At 40.7% G+C, this 26,820-nt stretch overlaps 1 protein-coding gene across 3 annotated transcripts in view; it reads right to left on the bottom strand.

The window, feature by feature from the left end:
- Positions 1-24,927, bottom strand: part of SCFD2 (sec1 family domain containing 2) — a 411,701-nt gene extending 386,774 nt beyond the window's left edge. The window contains exons 1-2 of one of the 3 annotated variants that reach the window (XM_045474074.1): positions 23,938-24,927; positions 10,257-10,425 (exon numbers count right to left, since the gene is read on the bottom strand). In XM_045474074.1, the coding sequence (XP_045330030.1) occupies positions 10,257-10,425; positions 23,938-24,775 (1,007 nt within the window). In that variant the 5' untranslated portion in view covers positions 24,776-24,927. The remainder of the gene's footprint in view (positions 1-10,256; positions 10,426-23,937) is intronic. The other 2 variants (XM_045474076.1, XM_045474075.1) reach the window with 2 other exon arrangements.
- Between the last annotated feature and the right edge of the window lie 1,893 nt (positions 24,928-26,820).

The following is a 26,820-nucleotide window of genomic DNA, read 5'->3' as shown; positions in this document are numbered from 1 at the left end:
GCACCCATCTGTTTTCATTTTACTACTAACTTCTTTATCCTCACACTCATTTCTCTGAATAGTTTCAGGGGGTGGTGCAGGAGGTAGTAGTGGTTTGTTATTATCTTGATGGAAGTGTAGTGTATACGACAGAAGCTGTAATTTATTTCAATTCCTCTTTTGCAAAGATATTAATCAGCACAATTCTCTCGGTATCCCCAAAATTATAAAGAAACCACCATTTTTTTCTGTATTGCTTCAAACCTTTATTTCTTATAATTTTCTCACCACCTATCTCTTTACCTTATGCAATCTAACTCCTACTCTTACTATTTCACCAAACCTGCTCTCATGAACACTTTCTTCTTTATTCAGATCCTTCTAGAACTCATCACTGCCTTTGACATTTATGACCACACTCTCATACCTGGATGGTACTCAAAGCTCATATTCCATGACAACACTCAGTCACAGTCAAATAAGAGGAAAAGGCACCCAGTGAAAATAAAGACCAGGTTGTGGGGGAAATACAGATTTGAATGAATTTAGTTGTAGGTGCTCAGAAGCAGAGCTAAGTTGCAATAAGGACTCAGGATGCATTTTTATTTTATTTTATTTTAGTTTAGTTTAGTTTTAAATACATGAAATTTATTGTCAAATTGGTTTCCATACAACACGCAGTGCTCATCCCAAAAGATGCCCTCTTCAATACCCATCACCCACCCTCAGTTTGTTCTCAGTTTTTAAGAGTCTCTTATGCTTTGGCTCACTCCCATTCTAACCTCTCTCTCTTTTTTTTTTTCCTTCCCTTCCCCCATGGGTTCTTGTTAAGTTTCTCAGGATCCACTTAAGAGTGAAAACATGATATCTGTCTTTCTCTGTATGGCTTATTTCACTTAGCATAACACTTTCCAGTTCCATCCACGTTGCTACAAAGGGCCATATTTCATTCTTTCTCATTGCCACGTAGTATTCCATTGTGTATATAAACCACAATTTCTTGGGGCGCCTGGGTGGCGCAGTCGGTTAAGCATTCGACTTCAGCCAGGTCACGATCTCGTGGTCCGTGAGTTCGAGCCCCACATCAGGCTCTGGGCTGATGGCTCAGAGCCTGGAGCCTGTTTCTGATTCTGTGTCTCCCTCTCTCTCTGCCCCTCCCCCGTTCATGCTCTGTCTCTCTCTATCCCAAAAATAAATAAACGTTGAAAAAAAAATTTGTAAACCACAATTTCTTTATCCATTCATCAGTTGATGGACATTTAGGCTCTTTCCATAATTTGGCTATTGTTGAGAGTGCTGCTATAAACATTGGGGTACAAGTGCCCCTATGCATCAGCACTCCTGTATCCCTTGGGTAAATTCCTAGCAGTGCTATTGCTGGGTCATAGGGTAGGTCCATTTTTAATTATTGAGGAACCTCCACACTGTTTTCCAGAGCGGCTACACCAGTTTGCATTCCCACCAACAGTGCAAGAGGGTTCCCATTTCTCCACATCCTCTCCAGCATCTATAGTCTCCTGATTTGTTCATTTTGGCCACTCTGACTGGCGTGAGGTGATATCTGAGTGTGGTTTTGATTTGTATTTCCCTGATGAGGAGCGACGTTGAGCATCTTTTCATGTGCCTGTTGGCCATCCGGATGTCTTCTTTAGAGAAGTGTCTATTCATGTTTTCTGCCCATTTCTTCACTGGATTATTTGTTTTTCGGGTGTGGAGTTTGGTGAGCTCTTTACAGATTTTGGATACTAGCTCTTTGTCCGATATGTCATTTGCAAATATCTTTTCCCATTCCGTTGGTTGCCTTTTAGTTTTGTTGATTGTTTCCTTTGCTGTGCAGAAGCTTTTTATCTTCATGAGGTCCCAATAGTTCATTTTTGCTTTTAATTCCCTTGCCTTTGGGGATGTGTCAAGTAAGAAATTGCTACAGCTGAGGTCAGAGAGGTCTTTTCCTGTTTTCTCCTCTAGGGTTTTGATGGTTTCCTGTCTCACATTCAGGTCCTTTATCCATTTTGAGTTTATTTTTGTGAATGGTGTCAGAAAGTGGTCTAGTTTCAACCTTCTGCATGTTGCTGTCCAGTTCTCCCAGCACCATTTGTTAAAGAGGCTGTCTTTTTTCCATTGGATGTTCTTTCCTGCTTTGTCAAAGATTAGTTGGCCATACTTCTGTGGGCCTAGTTCTGGGGTTTCTATTCTATTCCATTGGTCTATGTGTCTGTTTTTGTGCCAATACCATGCTGTCTTGATGATTACAGCTTTGTAGTAGAGGCTAAAGTCTGGGAATGTGATGCCTCCTGCTTTGGTCTTCTTCAAAATTACTTTGGCTATTTGGGGCCTTTTGTGGTTCCATATGAATTTTAGGATTGCTTGTTCTAGCTTCGAGAAGAATGCTGGTGCAATTTTGATTGGGATTGCATTGAATGTGTAGATAGCTTTGGGTAGTATTGACATTTTGACAGTATTTATTCTTCCAACCCATGAGCATGGAATGTTTTTCCATGTCTTTTATATCTTCTTCAATTTCCTTCATAAGCTTTCTATAGTTTCCAGCATACAGATCTTTTACATCTTTGGTTAGATTGATTCCTAGGTATTTTATGCTTCTTGGTGCAATTGTGAATGGGATCAGTTTCTTTGTCTTTCTCTTGCTTCATTGTTAGTGTATAAGAATGCAACTGATTTCTGTACATTGATTTTGTATCCTGCGACTTTGCTGAATTCATGTATCAGTTCTAGCAGACTTTTCGTGGAGTCTATCGGATTTTCCATGTATAATATCATGTCATCTGCAAAAAGTGAAAGCTTAATTTCATCTTTGCCAATTTTGATGCCTTTGATTTCCTTTTGTTGTCTGATTGCTGGTGCTAGAACTTCCAACACTATGTTAAACAACAGCGGTGAGAGTGGACATCCCTATCGTGTTCCTGATCTCAGGGAAAAAGCTCTCAGTTTTTCCCCATTGAGGATGATGTTAGCTATGGGCTTTTCATAAATGGCTTTTATGATCTTTAAGTATGTTCCTTCTATCCCGACTTTCTCGAGGGTTTTTGTTAAGAAAGGTTGCTAAATTTTGTCAAAGGCCTTTCTGCATCGATTTACAGGATCATATGGTTCTTATCTTTTCTTTTATTAATGTGATGCATCACGTTGATTGATTTGCAAATGTTGAACCAGCCCTGCATCCCAGGAATGAATCCCGCTTGATCATGGTGAATAGTTCTTTTTACATGCTGTTGAATTCGATTTGCTAGTATCTTATTGAGAATTTTTGCATCCATATTCATCAGGGATATTGGCCTGTAGTTCTCTTTTTCTACTGGGTCTCTGTCTGGTTTAGGAATCAAAGTAATACTGGCTTCATAGAATGAGCCTGGAAGTTTTCCTTCCCTTTCTATTTTTTTGAATAGCTTGAGAAGGATAAGTATTATCTCTGCTTTAAATGTCTGGTAGAACTCCCCTGGGAAGCCATCTGGTCCTGGACTCTTATTTGTTGGGAGATTTTTGATAACTGATTCCATTTCTTCGCTGATTATGGGTCTGTTCAAGCTTTCTATTTCCTCCTGATTGAGTTTTGGAAGTGTGTGGGTGTTTAGGAATTTGTCCATTTCTTCCAGGTTGTCCAGTTTGTTGGCATATAGTTTTTCATAGTATTCCCTGATAATTGCTTGTATCTCTGAGGGATTGGTTGTAATTTTCCATTTTCATTCATGATTTTATCTATTTGGGTCATCTCCCTTTTCTTTTTGAGAAGCCTGGCTAGAGGTTTACCAATTTTGTTTATTTTTTCAAAAAACCAACTCTTGGTTTCGTTGATCTGCTCTACAGTTTTTTTAGATTCTATATTGTTTGTTTCTCCTCTAATCTTTATTATTTCTCTTCTTCTGCTGGGTTTAGGGTGTCTTTGCTGTTCTGCTTCTATTTCCTTTAGGTGTTCTGTTAGATTTTGTATTTGGGATTTTTCTTGTTTCTTGAGATAGGCCTGGAGTGCAATGTATTTTCCTCTCAGGACTGCCTTTGCTGCATCCCAAAGCATTCAGATTGTTGTATTTTCATTTTCGTTTGTTTCCATATATTTAATTTCTTCTCTATTGCCTGGGTGACCCATACATTCTTTAGTAGGGTGTTCTTTAACCTCCATGCTTTTGGAGGTTTTCCAGACTTTTTTCTGTGGTTGATTTCAACCTTCATAGCATTGTGGTCTGAAAGTATGCATGGTATGATCTCAATTCTTGTATACTTATGAAGGGCTGTTTTGTCACCCCGAATGTGATCTATCTTGGAGAATGTTCCATGTGCACTCGAGAAGAAAGTATATTCTGTTGCTTTGGGATGCAGAGTTCTAAATATATCTGTCAAGTCCATCTGATCCAATGTATCATTCAGGCCTCTTGTTTCTTTATTGACTGTGTGTCTAGATGATCTATCCATTGCTGTGAGTGGGGTGTTAAAGTCCCCTGCAATTACCACATTCTTATCAATAAGGTTGCTTATGTTTGTGAGTAATTGTTTTATATATTTGGGGGCTCCGTATTTGGCTCATAGACATTTATAATTGTTAGTTCTTCTTGATGGATAGACCCTATAATTATTATATAATGCCCTTCATCTCGTTACAGCCTTTAATTTAAAGTCTAGTTTGTCTGATATAAGTATGGCTACTCCAGCTCTCTTTTGACTTCCAGTAGCATGATAAATAGTTCTCCATCCCCTCACTTTCAATCTGAAGGTGTCCTCAGGTCTAAAATGAGTCTCTTGTAGACAGCAAATAGATGGGTCTTGTTTTTTTATCCATTCTGATACCCTATGTCTTTTGGTTGAAGCATTTAGTCCATTTAGATTCAGTGTTATTATAGAAAGATATGAGTTTACAGTCACTGTGATGTCAGTAGGTTTCATGCTTGTAGCGATGTCTCTGGTACTTTGTCTCACAGGATCCCCCTTAGGATCTCTTGTAGGGCTGGTTTAGTGGTGATGAATTCCTTCAGTTTTTGTTTGTTTGGGAAGACCTTTATCTCTCCTTCTATTCCAAATGACAGATTTGCTGGATAAAGGATTCTCGGCTGCATATTTTTTCTGTTCATCACATTGAAGATTTCCTGCCATTCCTTTCTGGCCTGCCAAGTTGCAGTAGAGAGATCCATCACGAGTCTTATCGGTCTCCCTTTATATGTTAGAGTACGTTTATCTCTAGCTGTTTTCAGAATTTTCTCTTTATGCTTGTATTTTGCCAGTTTCACTATGATTGTCGTGCAGAAGATCAATTCCAGTTACGTCTGAAGGGAGTTCTCTGTGCCTCTTGGATTTCAATGCCTTTTTCCTTCCCCAGATCAGGGAAGTTCTCAGCTATTATTTCTTCAAGTACACCTTCAGTACCTTTCCTTCTCTCTTCCTCCTCTGGAATACCAATTATGCGTAGGTTATTTCTCTTCAGTGCATCACTTAGTTCTCTAATTTTCCCCTCATACTCCTGGATTTTTTTATCTCTCTTTTTCTCAGCTTCCTCTTTTTCCATAATTTTATCTTCTAGTTCACCTATTCTTTCCTCTGCCTCTTCAATCCGAGCTGTGGTTGTCTCCATTTTATTTTGCAGCTCAATTATAGCATTTTTTAGCTCCTCCTGGCTGTTCCTTAGTCCCTTGATCTCTGTAGCAATAGATTCTCTGCTGTCCTCTATACTGTTTTCAAGCCCAGCGATTAATTTTATGACTATTATTCTAAATTCACTTTTTGTTATATTGTTTAAATCCTTTTTGATCAGTTCTTTAGCTGTCGTTATTTCCTGGAGATTCTTTTGAGGGGAATTCTTCGTTTCGTCATTTTGGATAGTCCCTGGAGTGGTGCAGAACTGCAGGGCACTTCCCCTGTGCTGTCTTGAATAACTTGGGTTGGCGGGCAGGGCCGCAGTCAGACCTGATGTCTGCCCCCAGCCCACCACTGGGGCCACAGTCAGACTGGTGTGTACCTTCTCTTCCCATCTCCTAAGAGCAGGATTCACTGTGGGGTGGCATGGCCCGTCTGGGCTACTTGCACACTGCCAGGCTTGTGGTGCTAGGGATCTGGCATATTAGCTGGGGTGGATTGGCAAGGTGCATAGGGGCGGGAGGGGCAGGCTCAGCTCGCTTTTGCTTTGGAGATCCACTTCGGGAGCGGCCCTGCGGCACCAGGAAGGAGTCAGACCTGGAGTCATGGATCCTCAGAAGCACAGCGTTGGGTGTTTGCGCGGTGCAAGCAAGTTCCCTGGCAGGAACTGGTTCCCTTTGGGATTTTGGCTGGGGGATGGGCGAAGGAGATGGCGCTGGCAAGCACCTTTGTTCCCTGCCAAGCTGAGCTCTGTCCCTGTCTGGGGCTCAACAACTCTCCCTCCGGTTGTCCTCCAGCCCTCCTGCTCTCCTAGCAGAGCTGCTAAATTATAACCTTCCAGATGTTAAGTCCCGCTTGCTGTCCGAACACACTCCGTCCGGCCCCTCCGCTTTTGCCAGCCAGACTCGGGGCTCTGCTTGGCCGGCGGGCCGCCCCTCCGCCCCGGCTCCCTCCCGCCAGTCCGTGGAGAGCGCACCACCTCTCCGCCCTTCCTACCCTCTTCCGTGGGCTTCTTGTCTACGCTTGGCTCCGGAGAATCCGTTCTGCTAGTCTTCTGGTGGTTTTCTGGGTTATTTAGGCAGGTGTGGGTGGAATCTAAGTGATCAGCAGAACACAATGAGTCCAGCGTCCCCCTACGCTGTCATCTTCCTCTGGAACCATTTTTATTTTAAAGCCAAGAGTCTTAGTTGGTTAAGCGTCCAACTTTGGCTGAGGTCATGATCTCATGGTTCATGAGTTCGAGACCTGTGTTGAGCTCTCTGCTGTCAGTACAGAGCCTGCTTTGAATCCTCTGTCCCCCTCTCTCTCTGCCCCTCCCTGGTTCTCTCTCTCTCTCTAAAAAATAAATAAATGTTTGTTTAAAAACGCTTTAAAACCAAGAGGCTTAGAAGTCATTTAGGCCAACACCATCATTTTATAGATGAAATAATGTGGTCCAAAAAAATACATCAGTCAGGATGCCTTTGGTTGCAAGTTATGGAAAACAGAGACTCAATTTGGCATAAACAATAAGGAAGTACACTCTCCTACATAATATGAAGTCCAGACACGGCATCCCATCCCTGCTTTTCTTGGCAACATTGGGGTCACGCCACCTTCCACGCATTAGCATCAACTTCAGGTTGTGAGCAGAATGCCTCGACAGTTTCAGGACTTACATCAGAGTCCTAGGAGTTGGGGGAGGAGTGGGAGGAGGAGGGGAAAGCATGTCTCTTTCTTGAGTCTCTTATCAGAATCAAAGAAACCTGACCAAGAAGCCCTAAGAAGACTTTCTTGTCACCTCCCCATTTCTCAGCAAGGGAAATGGGGTTCTAAGACTGGTTTGGTTTAAACCTTGGACTAAGCTTGAGATAGAATGAGTGCCGAGGAGTCAAGGGTAAATAAATTGTCCGTAATCACAATATAACTTTCAGATCTAAGAGATTCTTACGTTTGTCCTACAACACTTGTCAGAAATTTTCTTTCTTCCTGCTCATTAATGATGGATTCGCCTCTTCTCTTTTCTCGCAAACTTCTCTGGGCTGCTCACTTGATCTTTTTGTAGTTATCTTATGCTTCTGTGGAGGCAGCACAGGGTAATGGCAAGCACTGACTTCAGAGCCGGACTGCCGGGGTTCCAACGCGGGCCCCACCACTTTTAACTGTGTGTGTCACCCTAGGATGTTCTTCATCTGTAAAAGGGGATGGTAGTAGAACCCACCTCCAGAGAGGTTGTGAGAATTAAGCAGTCGCTACATATAAAGGGATCAGAACAATGCCTGTTACCCAGGAAGTCCCATATAAGTGTGTGCTATTAATATTCAACAGTATCTACTGCTTCTGCTTGCCTATAGCCCTTTCCCCTTCTTTTGATAAATGTTTCCATTTTCCTTTGAAGAACTACCCTTCCACCGTGCCACATACAATGTTGGCATAATTCTCAGCCAGTGTGAACTGCTCCCAGTCCCGCGCTGAGCAAGGGGTGGGCACAAGGTCCAAGGGAGGTCAATCTCACCTCTTCCCTTGGAATCTGAATCTTAAACAGAATGACTCATGACAAAACAGTTAAATGTCAGTCTCTCTGATGTCAAGGCACTGAAGAGGCTTTTTCCAAGTTCTAGACCCCCTGGAACTCCTTTTCTGCTCAAATTAGCCAAAATGGATTATATTCTTAGTGTAACTGCTATGTTGAATGAATAGGACTCTCCAAATTAAATCATCAAGTAACTTGATTTTTGTTTCTGTCTCTTTAAATCTACTCGTGAGCCTAGCTCCTCTCTGGCCCCTGCATAGGCAGCCCAGACGTTAAGACTGTGGCTCTGAAGCCAAACATTCTGGGCTCAAAATTCTAGCTCCACATCCTGCAAATGATGTTACTCAAGGTCTCTTTGCCTCTATTTCCTTACCTGTAAAATGGGGAAATAACAACACCGACCTCACTAGGTTATTATAAAAGCTAAATGACTTCCCAAAATACCCAGAAGTGCACTTGGCGCATGGTAAGTCCTGGAAAATATTAATGCTGATGGCACTGGTGGTCCGCTGACATTGTCTTCCTTCCTCACACCCACATCAGGCCCTGACCGTTGTCGTTCCGAAACCTATGCTCACGTTAGCCCTTATCTTTCTCTAAATTCTTCAAGACATAATTAAGTCAAACTAAACCACTTCCACAAGGTCCACATGGATCTACAAAGACCATGTGGAACCAATACTTGGTAGTATTTACAATCTGTAACAGACACCTGAGTCTTGAGTTCATATAATTTCTATTGTTTTTTTTTTTTAATTGAACCTGTGTGTAAAAATGACTACCCCAACAAGGAACATATCCCCTGAAGGCAAGGATGATATTTTATGTTATTTTATGTTAGTCATATTACTTACTTCAGACAAGGCTCATAGTAAGTTCTTTTTTTTTTTTTTTAATTTTTTTTTTAACGTTTATTTATTTTGGGGACAGAGAGAGACAGAGCATGAATGGGGGAGGGGCAGAGAGAGAGGGAGACACAGAATCAGAAGCAGGCTCCAGGCTCCGAGCCATCAGCCCAGAGCCTGACGCGGGGCTTGAACTCATGGACCGCGAGATCGTGACCTGAGCTGAAGTCGGACGCTTAACCGACTGAGCCACCCAGGCGCCCCTCATAGTAAGTTCTTAATGAGCAACTTTTGAATAGGCCCTATGACCAGCTAAAAATATTTCCAATCACAATTTCTTCTGGATTTATATCGCTGCAAGCTCACAGGCTTACATGTTAGTATACACACTGCCAAAGCGAGCATGTGGCCTATATTTTTTAAGTATACAAAAAGGCAGGGTATAGAACTTTCTGTTTTTTCCCACACTGGCCTATACACACCAGGCATCCAATAAATGTTATTAATTATCTAAAAAAAAAAAAAGCTGAAAACTTCAGGAGCTGAAAATTAATTCCAGATATGATAGGAAATTCCAAATGTATCTGTTACTGTTAAGATTTCAAACAATAATGCACAAGATCCTCTTTTTTAAAAAACATTAAAAACAGAGAAATAAGGGAAACAGATTCGCAGACACTTTTTCACCTTCTAGTACCTTTTTTTTTTCTCATAGGAATTATTGAAGGTCAAAGTAGAGGAGGTAAAACCACTGTTATCCTTTTATTGTCATGTTTCTAGAGAAATGTTTTTTTTTTTGTTTTTGAAACACTGCATAACATAAAGTACACCATCTTCTGTTACTGATTTCTCTAAGCATGTGAAAAACATACATAGGAGTAGAAACTTCTGTCATTGATGTCCGAGAGCATATTGTTAACATGCACAAAGATGGCGCCGTTTCATAGCTTTGTGGGCTATTATCTAGTCATGTGAAAAAGTCCACTGGGAAAAAGAAATTGAGTAAGGCTGGACTCATTTCCAAGTGAAACTGTCTGTGGAATGGAGATGTATAAATTGATTCACTTAACCTATCCTCAGAACAAACTTCAATTATATCCAAATGACACCTCTGTAAATGATACCTCCATAGTTTTTGCCTTAGTGTTGTTTAATGGATATGGTTATTTCAAGGTTAGAGGAAAAAATGCTTTTTTCTAAAGGCTATCCGCTATGAGTTTTTCAACCAGTCCAATTCTTCATTGTTTCCTTCCTACAAAAACAGTTGGTCTCAGCGAAAAACAAAGGGGAAGAGAGAGAAGGATGAGGGAAAACAAACAAACAACAATCCCTGTTTATCTTACTTGGGTTGTGCAAGACAGCCTGGCGCAACCATACTCTGACTCTTCTCTTCATTCTGGAGTGCCGTAAGCTCTACCATGTTAACCATCACATCGTTGGTGTGGCCCGGGAGCTGGGGAAGCACTGAAATGATCTTCTCTACCAAGTTGTCTCCATGATGTCCAGTTGCTCCTGTTTAAGCAGACAACAAAATATAAACTCACAAAAATATAAACTCACAAAATGGAGAACATAAACTCACAAAACTCAAAAAAAGCTGTATTAATGCTCTATAATGGCCCTTCCATCAAGAATAACACACACACACACACACACATATATATACACACATACATATATATGCTTTCTGTCACATAAATCACAAGCCTAGCATTTTGCCCTCCGTAAGACTAATCAAGCTCACAATTACCTAGTCAACCCATGCCTTGTGTTTTGGACTTAAGGCTCCATGAGGGCAGGCACTGGGTCTTCTCTGGCTACTACTATATTCCTAGCACCTAGCACAGTGCCGATATACAGTAGGTATCAATAGATATTTAATATATAAATAAATAATCACCATATATTCAGCTAAGAAAATAGTGTCATTGGATGATACTATTGTAAGATTTTAGAGCCAAACTTTATTTTACTGATGAAAACTTCACAACGCAGAGGGCTTAGAGACCTGACCAAGAATAGCAAATCTCCCCTCTTCATAATGGCAACTCTTTATCTAGTTCACCCTGTACCCAGCATCTCTAGCAGGCAACTTGGCAGCTAGTAGGCTCTCACTAAATATTTGTTAGATCATGGGAAAACTAAATGAATGAATGATAACAGTTTGTAATGATACAAACATTTATAAAGTGCTTTCTGTGCACAACACACGGTTCTAGGTACATCACATCCATTAACTCTTTTAATAACTAATGACTGAGGACCTCAAATTAAAATTCAAGACTAATGAGACAGTGTAATATTTTTTCCATGAAACCAAGTTATCTTTCCAAAAGCCATCATTGGTTGGGTGACCTCCTTCCAACAATGGGTAGGACTTGGCAAGTCTTGTTTTGATCCCACCCGTTCTAAATCAGTCAACTTCTTGTTTCCTAATGTCTCTCTGTCTCTACCTCTATCTGTTCTTCTTGCCACATCACATTAATTGGACAGAACTAGGTAGAAAACAACAAATCAAGAATCCAAGGAATCCTCGTCACCATTACCACCATCTTCATCACAATAGCTAATATTTACTGAGAGCCTGTGATGAACCAGGTATTAAGTTTCATACCGTACATTTATTATCCACTTAATTCTTACAATAACTCTAATAGATGGGTATTATGCTCATGTACAGAGTAGAAGATTTAGCTTAAGTAACTTGCTCAGGAATATGTAACTTGCAAGATACAGAGCAAGAATTCAAACTCAAGAGGCAGAAACCACCAAAACCACACTATTAACAACAAAAACACTAACAAAAACAGGTCCATAAAAATGACTTAAGACAGAGCCAACTGAGTGCTTCTAAGGTGACTTCTAATGGTAAAGAGGAAAGAGTTCTTGTACCATCTGTAGAATATTCATTTATTAGGCTTAGAAGGAACCATATCTTATTTATGCTATCTAGATTTATGGTTGTCCCCTTAGCACTCAGACTTACAAGCTGCTCACTTAATTCTTGCTGAGAGCCGCCTGGGTGACTCAGTCGGTTAAGCATCCGACTTTGGCTCAGGTCATGATCTCACAGTTCATGGGTTCAAGTCCCACATCGGGTTCTGTGCTGACAACTCAGAGCCTGGAGCCTGCTTCAGATTCAGGGTCTCCCTCTCTGTCTTCCCCTCCCACACTCACACTCTGTCTCTCTCTAAAAAAAAATGAATAAACATTAAAAAAAATTTTTTTAATAATAAATTCTTGCTGAATGAATGCCTAGTGAGTATAAACGTCCTGAGATCCAAATGGGGGTCAGAGGGCCTTAAGTGAATTATATCTTTAAGTCTGGAATGGAGATACTAGGATTACCTCATAGCATCATGAATTTCTCTCTCCACTAGTTCCCTCATCACTCACTAAAAATTTTCGAAAATATCCACTCATCATTAAAATAGTATTTCTTTGAACTTGGTGCCCCAAATCTGAACCCTGCACCAAGCTATTCTTATTTTTCAACTGCTATTTGTTGACACATGGCACACACAAGTGGTATACATATGCTACCATTCTTCCCCAATTTCTTAAGCCTCTACAGTCTGGCTGCTTCTCACTCCTCCCCTATGCCAAACTCAGGGGTCTTTGTTAAGTTTTAGTACATTAAACCCTCTGCAAATTGTTAACTAATCCATCCCTCTTGAAACTCTCCAAATATGAGAAGTCAAAATACAACATACTTATTCTTCCTCAAGTTTTAAGCCTGATAGTTATTTCTACAGAGCCAAAGTATCATTCATACGCTTAAAATATTATGTCTTAACATCTTAAACATTCAAAGGAGGGAGGGATGCCTGGGTGGCTCAATGGGTTAAGCATCTGACTCTTGATTTTGGCTCAGGGCATGATCTCATGGTTTGGTTTGTGAGATCAGGTCCCGAATTGGGCCTGGGATGATAGCACCTAGACTGCTTGGGATTCTCTCTCTCCCTTTCTCTCTGCCTCTTTCCCCACTTGTATGCTTGCTCTCTCTCTCTCTCTCTCTCTCTCTCTCTCAAAATAAATAGATAAAACATTTAAAAATAAGAAAAAGTAAAGGAATAGAACAGAATTTTTTTTACAATTATGGTATATATATTGAAGCAGTTCTCAAATCATGATTTTTATTTTCTTCTAATTATAGCCTCTAAACTTCCCATGGTGAATATACATTCCTGTTGTAAAAAGAATAAAAAATATGTTGTTACACACACACACACACACCAACATTTTAACAAGGGTTATCTTTGGATAGTAGGATATTTTGGTTGATATAAACTCTACCTAAACATCATTTTTTCCTAATATTTTCTAGAAGGAGCACATGAGACTTACCTAACCGGAAAAATAATTTACATTCTATCAGTTACTGTCTCTACTATTATATCAGAGAATTAATGAAATGTTAAATTTACACAGACATAATCACTCAGCTTCTTAGATTTAGTCAAAAGGATATGTATATCTAGCATACTTGATAATGACAGATAAAGCAGGTATGGGCTTTCAACCAATTGTCCTTCTCTTCTGAATACAATTTCTTCCATCTCTGGCTTCAGTTCTCTGGTTCAAGATTCATTTTTTACATTTAACTAGTGCTATTTATATGACCCAAAAAAGACTAAGAATTCAGGGCCTCTCAATGTCACAATAACTTCAGATTCTTCTTTTATGAAATTAATAAAATGGAAAGACTTGTATCACAGTTAAATTTTCAGAGAATTTAATTTTTCCTTTATTACAGAAATTAAAAAATATTATTTGAAAAGCTGAAGAATGGAAATCAACCAGAACCCAGTTATTTTGGCCAACAGCAATGTGGTCTAGTATAGCCACAGAGTGTTTTATTTCCCAATGCCATCTTTTCCAGGGTGCATGTAGGAAAAAGAAATTGGAGGCATGGGTTCTAGTGGTCCCACAGTCCACTAGTTCCCTGTTTAATCTGAGGCAACTTCCATAAATGTGGTACTATCTTACCAAGCTATAAACTCAGAGTTGGTCCAACTGACACCTAAATATCTTCAAACCTCAAGACTTGAAATCCTATGTTAAGTCAATTGCTTCAAGGGCTAAACTCGTTTAGGTAACAGCACCAGAAAAATACCAATCCTGCATTATTCTGTGGATCATATGTGAATGTATATGCTAGTATCATTATCATAAGGCAGGTAACATCTTCACTCGCCTCTACTCAAACAGAATAAAGTGAGAAGCAAGAATTTGGACGTCCTCATTTACACTGTATGTTAATAATACTAGAATTAAAATAAAATATATATACGTATACATATACATATACACATACACATACATATATGAGCCCTCACAAGAGCTTAGTCACACTGTACTGAGGCTAAAAAGATAGAAATGCAACAATAGCATTTTCTAACATACTCACAAACAGAATATTTTGAGGTTGTGCATATTGTCCCTTTGGGTTGAGATAGAGTCACTGGACTCTTTGAATTAGGATATTCAAAGACTCACTTCCTTGCTGATTGCCCATCATTCCTTCTCAAGAATCTGTGACTTTCTTTCATTATTTTGAGATGTTTCAGTATTTTATTATAGTTCTGTCTTGTAAGAACAACATATGTATTACTCCTAACGTTCCCTTCTACGTAGAAGGACAACAATTCGCATAAGACTCCCAAAATTGCTTTACGTCCTTTAGTCAATCACTTTTCCCCTGGACTCTCCGGTTCTGTTCTACTTGCTAGAACTTTACAGATCCTACTTTACTTTACAGATCCTAGGATAGGCTCTGCCCTTGGGAAGAAGGTAAAAGACTCGCTCTGGTTCAGTCCTGCTGTTGTGTGGGTAAACCTTTCTGGGTAAAACTGAATTCTGGGATTCAGTATTAGGAAGTCACTTGTCCATAGACATAAGCCACCTTCCTTAATGTTTACTGTATCCATAATAAAACAAGTATTTTCACCTCCACCTGGCAACTTCTTATCCCATATTCAGTTGACTCACAATCTGGATGGGGAAAGCGGTGTTAGATTATCAGATCTCTAATACTACTATTACAAGTATTACTGGCACCACTGTTTTTTAACACTACCTATGGCTGTCTCACATCAGTCAAATCGAGTACAAAGGGTATGTATTAGATACTGCATACCCGTCAAAAGCCCACTCAAGGATTCCATACTATCAGGTAGGATTTTGCAGGGGAAGGGGTTGGGGGTAGGATAATCATAAGGCAGTATATATACAAGTTTATTCAATAAATACCTTTCCCCACACAGAAATCTTGGATAAGAGAATCACATAACATTCATTATACTGCCCCTAACTTGAATCCTCTCCTACCTTCCCTATCGCAGTGAATGGATTCTGCAACTGCCCAGTCTAGAAAACTTGGCATATCTTCTCTTAATCCTCTCCATTATATCAGCCACCACGCTGATAATTCTCTCATTTAAATACTTAATGACTCCTTTCCTCATTCTTTCCATTATTGACTCAGTTTAAAGTCACATCATTTCTCACTTAGATGTTATAATGGTCTTCTGATCAATCTCCAAAATGTCTTGATTGTGGGTGTTGGTTTCACGACTGTCTGTTGTTGACAAAACTACACACTAAAACTGATGAATATTACTATATGTAAACTATGCTTTAATAAACTAGACTAGAAAAAAAGCAAGCAAAACAACAGCAACAAAAAACCCACCCCATCAGTCTGACTCACCTCTCAGTTCCCACTTTGGAATCAATAGATCCATCCCCGACACTGTCCACCAGAAAACTCATTCAACAGGAAATGTGTGCCTGTACTTTGCCTGCCTAAAAATTTCTTACGACTCCTCACTGAGCATTAAATTTAAGGCTTTTGGAAAAAGGCCCTAACCTCCTTCCTCATTATCCCCATCACCCTTTCTCATCTTTTACCACTCCTTCATTCATCCCAACCTTCATGCACCTTAAGCCTTAATAAAAAATGATCTAAAAAGGATTCCCAGAACAACCTATGCCCCTTCTTATATCTTTGCACGTGGGGAGCTTTTAAAAGAATTCTGATTCTAGCCTGCCCACCAGACCCATTTTTATTTTTTTTAAATATGAAATTTATTGTCAAATTGGTTTCCATACAACACCCAGTGCTCATCCCAACAGGTGCCCTCCTCAATGCCCATCACCCACTTTCCCCTCCCTCCCACCCCCCATCAACCCTCAGTTTATTCTGTTTTTAAGAGTCTCTTAGGAAGACTCATTTTTAAAAATCAGACTTTCTGGGGTGGTTCGAAGGTGAAACCAGATTGAGAACCACTGACCTAGAAATGGTGACCCCTTAAAGGAGAATTTTGTACCTAAACCTTATGAAGGCACATGTCATTCACTCTAACTTGCTGAGCTTTGGGCATTTTCATTTGGTTCTCAGTCTCTCATGGACAATAGCTTTGACTGATCTTTCCATTAGCACTTCTCAAACTTTATTGCACTTTCAAATCATCTAAAGATCCTGTTAAAATACAGATTCTGATTCATAAGTGTGGGGTGAGGCCTGAGATTCTGCATATTTAATTAGCTTCAGTTAAGCTAAGGCTTTAAGTCTCCAGGACATACTGAGTAGTGAGGCTTTATGTCACTATCACCTAGCACAGAAGCTGCACATAAAAATTGCTCAACAAGCATTTATGAAATGAATAGGTATCATCCATACCATTCTTTACACTTTGCTAAGTGACCAAAATTGTAGCGATGTGGCAGAATCATCATAGAAATCTCACTTATTCTGCTTTTTTTTTTTTTTTAATGTTTATTTATTTTTGAGAGAGAGACAGAGACAGAGTGCAAGCAGGGGAGGAGCAGAAAGAGAGGGAGACACAGAATCCAAAGCAGGCTCCAGGCTCCAAGCTGTGAGAATGGAGCCCAATGCAGGGCTTGAACTCATGAACCTGACCTGAGCCAAAGTCGGACGCTTAACTGACTGAGCCACCAAGGCGCCCCTCACTTATTCTGCTTTTTGTTTTTTTCTCTAGGTATGGCAGAATGCAGCTCCTGACAAATGGCTAGCTCTTACCAACTCTCATGTCCTTTAGTAGCAGGTGAGAGGTCAGGTAAGAGAATTCTTCTGGGTTATATGTGTGACAACTCATTCTTGTATTCATGTTCTTAGCCTTAGGGAGAAAACACATATTTGAAGTAATAAAACTTAAGTCATTTTATTTATTATTTTTTTTTAATTTTTTTTTTTCCGTTTATTTATTTTTGGGACAGAGAGAGACAGAGCATGAACGGGGGAGGGGCAGAGAGAGAGGGAGACACAGAATCGGAAACAGGCTCCAGGCTCTGAGCCATCAGCCCAGAGCCCGACGCGGGGCTCGAACTCACGGACCGCGAGATCGTGACCTGGCTGAAGTCGGACGCTTAACCGACTGCGCCACCCAGGCGCCCCAAAACTTAAGTCATTTTAAATGCATATCATTAATTATTAAAAGTAAGAAACATTTTCCACTGCCCAATATATACCAGGCACTGTTTCAGGAGATAGATGCGTTAACTTATTTTACCCTCTCAATGACCCTCTGAGTGGGTATCTTCACTTTACAGATCAGGAAACTGAGACCTAGAAGTTGGGCACTTGCCCAAGGACCTACGACTAGGAAGAGGCAGAGCTAAGACCACCCTACCTAACCACTCATGCCTATTATACAACCTAGGGAGCAGTAGCAGCAGCCTTATGTTGAGGCTCTACCTCAATCCCCTCACTCCTTCCGTTTATGATCCCGTATGACATAAGTCTGATCACGTCACATCGTAGTTCGAAACTCCCCAATTCTCCTATCATACTTTGGCTTTTACACTAAGTCCTTACTCTGCCCTACGGTGCATTCCTTCTGCCGATCTCTCCAACTTCATCTCCTACCACAAGCCCTCCGTGTTTGCAGGACAAGCTGAAGGGATCCACGCTGACCTCCTACTGTTCTTCAAACATGTCAAACATATTCCCACCTCAGATCCTTTGCACCTGCCACTGGGTCTTTATGTTCTACAAGACAGCCACACAGCTTGCTTCTCCTCTTCTTTCCATCTCTGCTCAAATGTCACATCCTCAGAAAGGCCTTCTCCAGCTATGCTATGCAAAATGGAAATCCTATCACTTTTTAATCTTACCCACTATATTAGTTATATATTGAATGAATGAATGAATGAATGATTTCATATCCTTCCAACAGCACTTCAAGGTCACCATTTTACCCTGTTCACAAATGAGAAAACCCTCAAAGGTCAATGAAGATCAAACAGCAACTAAGTCACTTAAGCCAGAACTTGAAGTTATTATACTGATGTGCATTTAACACCAGCAACATCATCAGTCTTCTAAGTCTTCTCAATCATACCTCACACTTGTGTTTTATTTTAAACCATATCCTCTGAACTCTAAAATATTCGCTGATTATTTTGTATTTTGTGGAAAATCAGATTGAGGGAAGAAAGAATAAATCGCTTTTCTGAACATGATGGCAGGATCAGAGCCCAACAACTGTGTTTAGTCTCTGAAGCTGCTGGCTGGATACCCTCTCAGCAGCATCTCTACTACCTAGCACAAGAGTTTCCAAACTTTTCTCTGTAGTAACGTATATGAGATGGGTTATGAGCACAGGCTCTGGAGTTAACTGTCAAGGTTCAAATCCTGACTGCCACTTACTAACTGTGTGATCTTGGGCAAGTTACATAACTCCTCAATGTCTCTGTTTCTTCATTTGCAAAGTGGGGATAATTATAATACCTCAAACAACTATTGTGAAAATCAAAGGAGCTGAGATATGCAGAGTGGTGAGAAACGTAATATGCTCTCAAATGTTAGCTGTTAACAGTCTCAAATTTCAATACTTTAACAAATAATATATACATCTTAAAACAAATATAAATGCTTCAGTGTATCATAATCCCAGGAATAAGAGCCACCCTTTGGATTGGAAGTAAATCTTTAATCGAATGGATGTATTTTAAAAGTTTACATGAAACTAAAATTTAGAAGAACTGAACCAGGAGAGGAAATGTAAATCCCAGATTTACTGCCACCTCCTGTCTTTTGATTTTGAACTTGAAGATTATCAGCAAAGCACTCTAGTCAGTCTTAAGAACCACAAAAGAATGGAAAAGAAACAGACTCAAACCTTTTAGGGATTCATAAATCACATCCACCTTTTTAATTCTCCTTTGAAACAAACTGGAAGCCAGAACAGTCCACAGAATGTTGTACTTAGATGCCCTGTGCAAACATGCCTGACGCACCCTGAAGCAGGGACCCAGGCTTCCGGGTGGTCTAGACATGGCAAAAGTAAGCCAAAATCATAGCAAACCGACATCAGCAGCCATTTGCTTCTCAAATAATTACAACAAATGTTCTGTATTTCTACTGCATTTCAGTGTTTCTACAGTGGAGTGTTTATTAACTGCTTCAGGAGAGTAAGGAAATTGTCTATCTTGTTTATCACTGTTTCCCTATACCTGGAAAAATAATTGGCACGTAGTAGGCCTTCAATAAATGTTTATACCAACTATTAGGCAAATTAGTATTACTCTCCACAAAGGTGATGACAAGAGATGAGAAAGAAATTTATCTGTACTGTAAGCAAGATGTTAAGAATGACAGATATTTATGAATTATTGGAGGTTATTTTTGGTAGTGCTAATTTATTCTAAGAAGGTATATAAGCATATAAATTTTCTTATGGTAAATTATCAAGGATGTTATCCAAAATATTAAACAATAAAAAATTAATACATGTACATGAAAATTAACACCTAAATCAAACCCTGAAAAACGTATTTCCTTTTGATCCCTATATTAAAACTGCTGTCAAGTAATTTAAATTGAAACTCAAAGTATTCAACTCATTCCAATAATTTCCAATCATCTTTTAATTTTTAGAAATTGTTGGTATCATCTTTATAAAAAAAATGTTTTTAATGTTCACTTATTTTTGAGACAGAGAGAGAGCGTGAGTGGGGTAGGGGCAGAGAGAGGGAGACATGGAATCCGAAGCAGGCTCCAGGCCCTGAGCTGTCAGCACAGAACCCAACGCGGGGCTTGAACTCATCAACTGCGAGATCATGACCTGAGCCAAAGTCAGACACCTAACCGACTGAGCCACCCAGGTGTCCCTGGTGCAATCTTTTATATGCTGCAGCTATCACTGGATAAACAAAGCACCAATCTAAGTCACAATCTGATGTAAGAATCCACACCAAACTCTTGTAACAGCTTCTCCATTAAATGTATTGTCATGACTCCCAGGTCCTTATTCTTGTTACATCCCAGACAGATCAGGAAAAAATTTGAGCATGGTGATCAGGTATGTTCCTGGACACCATAGAGACTGGACCAACGACAGAGAGCACCCATGCTAACAATAATGCCACCAATACCATCCACCTACCACCCCATTCAGTTTGGGGCCACCTTGGAGGAGGGCAAGTGTTGCATTCCCACAGCCATCACTGCCACCACCCCTCGCTGTCTCAGTACCCTCAGCAGCTCTGGGGGACCAGCTGTCTCCATACCAACACTCCAACACTCTCCTAGGTCCTAACACTCTTCTCTACTGGGCAACAGTAGTGGGGGACTTGCAGTCCCAAAAAGTAAAGGATTTCTCTCTACTCACTAGTACAGAATTTTAATATTTAAAAAACAGGTTTGACAACACAGCTATGTACCAACTGAAAATCAGTCCGGAATATTTCCAACAGGAGGTCATAAGAGTATGTTGAAACATCTTTGATACAAATGAATCATTAATCTGTTCATCTGGAAGACAATTTGAGTGATTATTGAAAAGGTATCCATTAAAAAGACTAATTTTGGGGCGCCTGGGTGGCTCAGCTCAGTTGGTTAAGCGTCCGACTTCGGCTCAGGTCATCATCTCGCGGTCTGTGAATTCGAGCCTCGCATCAGGCTCTGTGCTGACAGCTCAGAGCCTGGAGCCTGCTTCGGATTCTGTGTCTCCCCCTTGCTCACTGCCCCTCCCCCACTCATGCACTGTCTCTCTTTCTCTGTCAAAAATAAATAAACATTTAAAAAAATTAAAAATAAAAATAAAAAGACATTAATTTATAAATTACTAGGACCACAAGAACAAACATCCCAATTAGGGTTACAGAGTAGCTAGAAAAAGGTGGTCAGGGAAGCCTTGCCTGAGAAGCAGAAATCTGAGCAGAGATTCCAAAATGTCAACAAGAAAGCCACGTAGATATGTGAAGGAAGAACATTCCAAGCTGAGCTGCAGAAGAACTAACTTGAAAGGCCCTGAGACTGGGACATACTTGGCATGTTGAGGGATGGCCAGGTAGCCAGTGAGGTGGGAGACTAATGTGTGAAGGGAGATCAATGAGAGATGAGGTAGGAGAGGTATATGCAGGCAGGTCTTGTAATGGCCTTGAAAACAATGGTAAAGAATTCGGATTTGACAGAGGGTGTGATGGAAGGCTGTGGGAAGATGGTCAGCAAGCACATGGCATGTCAGATTTCCATATTCATGGTGATTACACAAGAACCTGTATTATCCGTGTATCTTTTGTATGTCTTAATATTTTTTTATATTTTTAACTCTCTGCGTCCTCTACTCCACCGTGTCAAATGCTGCTTTGAGAGGGAGTAAAATGAATCCTGATAATTGAACATTGGATTTGGCAATATGGAGGCCATTAGTGATCTTGATGGAGATTTGAAATTGCTGGGAAGCACTGGGGGGGGGGGCAATTAGAGGGGAAGGAGACTAACTGAAGGGGACTCAAGGGAAAATTGGAGCAGATGATTGTAGAGACAGCAAGTACAGACAACTCTTTCAAGTTTGCTATAAAATGGAGCAAGAAATAAAACAAGTTGGAGGACCATGAGGGGCTGAGAAAAAAGATGCTACATTCTGTTTGTACATTGACCGGAAAAATCCAGTAGAAAAGATTTTTTTTTAATGATGATCTAGGAATAGGGGAGGGTACGCATCAGAGGTAAATCTTTGAGAGAAGTGAAAAGGGAAAGGACCTAGTCTGCAAAGGGGAAGAAGTTGTCATTAGATAGCAGCAGAGACAGTACCTCTCTTTTTAATACAAAGAAAGAAAAATATGTGGGTGCAGATATACCACATTTGGTGATGGGAATGCATGGAAGTTTTCTGATGGCTTATATTTTCAAGAGTCATATACAAGAAAGAGATGCCTAAGACTTAACAGAACTGTCGCTATGATGCTGGACAGCCAGGACACTAAAGTTTGCCTAACTGAAGTCAGAACGGTGGGGGAGGGGCACAAAACTATGTGACAGTTCATTGTGAAACAATCTGTCCTATTTGGGGCGTAAGGAAATAGAATTATAAACAGTATACACCACACACTCAAAAATTCAACAAGCATAAACTCCTCAGGTGCTTTTTAATCCTTTTAAGAGTTCTGGGCGGTTACAGTTATACTTAAATCGCACTGACAGACTAGACACCTGTTTTTTTGGTCACATAATTAAGCTGACATCTCAGTATTCTCATTTAGCTTATTTTCTATTTTATGATCTGAAAATTAATCTTACAAGGTCAAAGACTCAAATACAGATATTGTGGTTTTTACAACTTCATTCCACTGTTTTTCCGATCTCCTCAGAAGAATGCTTGCCAAGGTCAGTTTCATGATCATTCTCCCTGAATTTGGGTGTGGCCAGACTATACTACTAGTAACATTACATCTACCTAATTAGAGAATCATAAAGTTGACCTTTGAAAATCTGCACATGTCACTATCAGAAAGTGTTTTCTCTTCATCTATTTTAAGGGTTACATTTGTTCTCTACACATATAAATGATTGATACATTATTAAAATTTGAGATGACCTACCAAATCTTCAATAGAATGAGAGCTAAGAATCCATCAATGAACATTTGAAAATATTTTCTACAATTGTGGTTAGTCTCAACTGTATTTAATCTCAAGATATCCAATTAAATACAAGTGAATCTTCAATAGAATGAGAGCTAAGAATCAATCACTGAACATTTGAAAATATTTTCTACAATTGTGGTTGGTCTCAACTGTATTTAATCTCAAGATATTCAATTAAATACAATTGCATTTAATCTCAAGATATTCAATTAAATACAATTGCATTTCATCTCAAGATATTTAAGTGTTTATTAACACTCATTTAAAGAGACCTAAAACTAAACTATCTGTGATAATTTCATGTATTGTGCAGTTTCCCTTGCACTGGTTCATCTGTCAACATCTCTCCCACAAATTAGAGCCGTCTTATGAAGCATTACTGTGAATACCGGCATCTGCACATTTCTTTTTTTTTTTTTTTTGAAATCTGCTAAAATTTTATTTTTTTTTCAATATATGAAATTTATTGTCCAATTGGTTTCCATACAACACCCAGTGCTCATCCCAAAAGGTGCCCTCCTCAATACCCATCACCCACCCTCCCCTCCCTCCCACCCCCCATCAACCCTCAGTTTGTTCTCAGTTTTTAAGAGTCTCTTATGCTTTGGCTCTCTCCCACTCTAACCTCTTTTTTTTTTTTTTTTTTTCCTTCCCCTCCTCCATGGGTTTCTGTTAAGTTTCTCAGGATCCACATAAGAGTGAAAACATATGGTATCTGTCTTTCTCTGTATGGCTTATTTCCCTTAGCATCACACTCTCCAGTTCCATCCACGTGCATCTGCACATTTCTAAAAGGTTCCCAGGTGTACAGTTCTCCTCCATGTCGGCATAATTCCATGTCCCCAGTATCTTTAGCTAGATGTAGTTGTTGTTTAACAAAGCAGTGCATGTTAAAGATGTATTTACCCGTTACAGCGTTTAACAAATTGACTACTGTAATTGCTAATTTGCTTGTCTGTATTCCCCTCTAGATGACAAACTCTGTGGGATCAGGGGCTGTATCCATCTAGTTGATCTCTGTATCCTCAACTTGACATATAGTAAGAGGTCAATAAAGCATATGCTGAATCAGTGAAAGTCCCAAAACTTTGGAGAGTGGTTAGGAAGACCCACAGCAACCCCACTTACCCGTGAGATCCAGAGTTCTGTCCACAAAGACCACTGATGCCCTGCCTGTGGCAGTCTTCCTCCTGTTCTTGGCAGGGGCATGATTAGCCAGATCTGCAGCGATGATCCGACTGAGGGAACCTACGGCAAAACACTCCTCCCGCACCCCGAAATGCTCACACAGAGAACTGAGGCCTGACACCAGGCACCTGATCTGCAGAAACAGCTCAGGGGTCAGGGCCGTGGCATCCACCTCACTCAGGCTTCCTAGCCTCCTCTTGTCCGGTCGGGCGCTGTTAAGGAGATGCACATCCTGGGGGAGCAGTGGAAAAAGGGAAGCAAAGGCTGGAGTCAAGGCAAGGTGGGGAGCCACAGGGGCGAGCAACAACGGGACGTGCAGCACCTCGGCGGTGTAGTTCATATTGCCCATCCACTCACACAGCTTCTCCTCCAGTTGCTCGAACACCGGCTGCTGCCCTTCCAGCTCGGCCGCTGCAGCCGTCGGCACGTGATTAGCGGTGAGGTGGACAGCGTGGTTCACGGCTGTGACCACCACACAGTACTGGAAGTGACTGCGACAGATGATATCCCGTAGGGTCTCCACGGTCCGGCCTTTCAGCAGGCAGCTCAACACAAACACCGCCTTAGGCTGCTTGGCTCCACCACCAACTGCGGCGGGCTCGAACTCCCGCAGGTGACACTCAGGACCTCCCACCGCCTCCAGAAGCCGCGTGGATCCGCAGCCCCAGTGCAGGCTCTCGGCGCAGGCGGCGTCCAGGTAGACCAAAGCCCGTTTCACTTTGGCCAGCACCTGCTCCCAGCCTTGCTGGGTAAAGGACAGCACGCCCGGGGCGCTCATGGCTGGGGGCTCGCAGACTCCGGGCGCTCGTGTGCAGGAACTTCTTTCAGAACTCACAGCTTCCGGGAATTGGGCTCCTGAAGGCTTTGACAGTCAACACAGTACACGTGGTGCTGCCTCTGACTTGTCCAGCGTCCGCGCACATTGATGACGTAGCGGAGCGTGATTGGCTGGCGCGGAGAACTTGCGGAAGGACGGTGGGGGCTGGGGAGTAGAGGGCAGGGCTGTGTGGCTCCTGGGTGATCCGGAAGGGCTGGGCCTCGCTAAACTGTTTTTTTCCTCTCCCTCTGGGCTCAGGTTACCTTTCCCTGCGTCTTGAGAAATCTCTGGAATAATAAAAGCGAATCCGAAATTTGGCATTTTCCTTGGATCCTCTACACGTCTCTAAAAGCAGGTTTGCTCATCTAAACTCAGAGCCGCCAATAGATGAAAACAACCAAGTGATGTGTAATTTTTGTAGTTAATAGATTGCTGTCACATACATTATAGCGCTCAAGCCTCATAAGAAACCTACTGGTCTCGTTTTCACTTTCTCCATCTTCTTTCCCTCATTTCATTGGCACTAAATCTGGATCTGCTTCAAAAATCCTAGAATCCAGCCCCTTCGGCCCACCCATCCTTGGCGTCACCGGCTTAATCCACCGTCACCACTCAACTGGCCACTAGCGATGATCCCCCATCATTTCCCAGTTTTACATCTCTTTTCCCTCCAATTCAGTTTTCTTCCTAATGAACTAAGCTGGTCCTACCAAGTCTGGCCCAGTTGCCTATAGCATACAGCCAGACTCCTTGTAATGGCACAAATCCTTCATGATTTCTCAATTTCTCCCCAGCTAATCCCTGCCTAGAACAGTATATGCATGCACAATTAAGTCAATAGATTGAGCCCAGAATGTTTCACAAGTTCAGTTCAATTCCATCACTATTTGTTAGGCACTTACTAGGTATAATCACTGACCTAGGCAACAAAGGCACAATGGTTAATGAAATAAATTCCTTGATCCATGAAGAATTTTCACCTCTGCTAAGTATTTGCCATATCATGATGTAACTTTTAACAATCTTGTTTTCCTACAACATTATACACTTAAAGGCCTGGTATATCCAACACTAGAAAATAACACGTATTTAATAAATGTTGATTAAATGACCAATAAGTGTTCAATTCATATCCATATAATAAATGATATAGTCAACGAACTTTTAATGGACATGTACAGTACTTGAGACACTGTGTTAAGCATTGATCATATAAATAGAAATAAGGCACAGCCTTGCCTTCAAAAGAATCTGAAATAAAAAGACCCCCACATGTAAAGAAAGCAAGTGCAATACAGTTACAGAAGCAATTTTTTTTTAATGGATAAGAGTTACAAAGGAGGAAAAATAAATTTTGATTGCATTAAGGAAAAAAGGAAGTGGTCAGAAGAAGTTGCATATAAGACATGAGTTTTGAGTTGTCTTCAAAGAAAACCAGGTGTTCACCAGGTGGACAGGATGGGGAGGAGCATTCCTGGCAGTCCCAAGCAGAGACTGCATGGACAAAGGTATAGAGACATGAAACCATACAACACATTCTCTGGAAATACACACAGTTTTGTATAGCTGGAGTGTATTGTATGAAGAGAGGCCCAAGCTGAAACAGGAGCTAGGAACTAGAAAAAAGGAACAAGATCAGAGTGAGTCTTACTTTTGATTCTAAATAGTAGCAGCCAATTGAGTACAGTTAAAGGGTTGTTAGGAGTGGATATAATTTGTTCACATCTGGAGTTTTAGGGGGGAAAGAATTCTAAATGGAAAACAGTTTGAGTGATAAGATTTAGGACAGGGAGATTATTTAGAAAACAGTCACAGCAGGTGATGGGTATTGAGGAGGGCACCTGTTGGGATGAGCACTGGGTGTCGTATGGAAAACAATTTGACAATAAATTTCATATTAAAAAAAAGAAAAGAAAACAGTCACAGAAACAACTCTGGGTGAGAACAGGTAAGGATACCAACAAAGCAGCTAGACAGAGTGGGGTATATAAAAAGATGTTACGAAG

Source organism: Leopardus geoffroyi, chromosome B1, assembly GCF_018350155.1.
Source record: "Leopardus geoffroyi isolate Oge1 chromosome B1, O.geoffroyi_Oge1_pat1.0, whole genome shotgun sequence".
In the NCBI taxonomy this organism is placed as follows: Eukaryota; Metazoa; Chordata; class Mammalia; order Carnivora; family Felidae; genus Leopardus; species Leopardus geoffroyi.
Note: the sequence above shows the minus strand (reverse complement) of the source record. Positions and strands in the feature narration are given on the sequence as shown.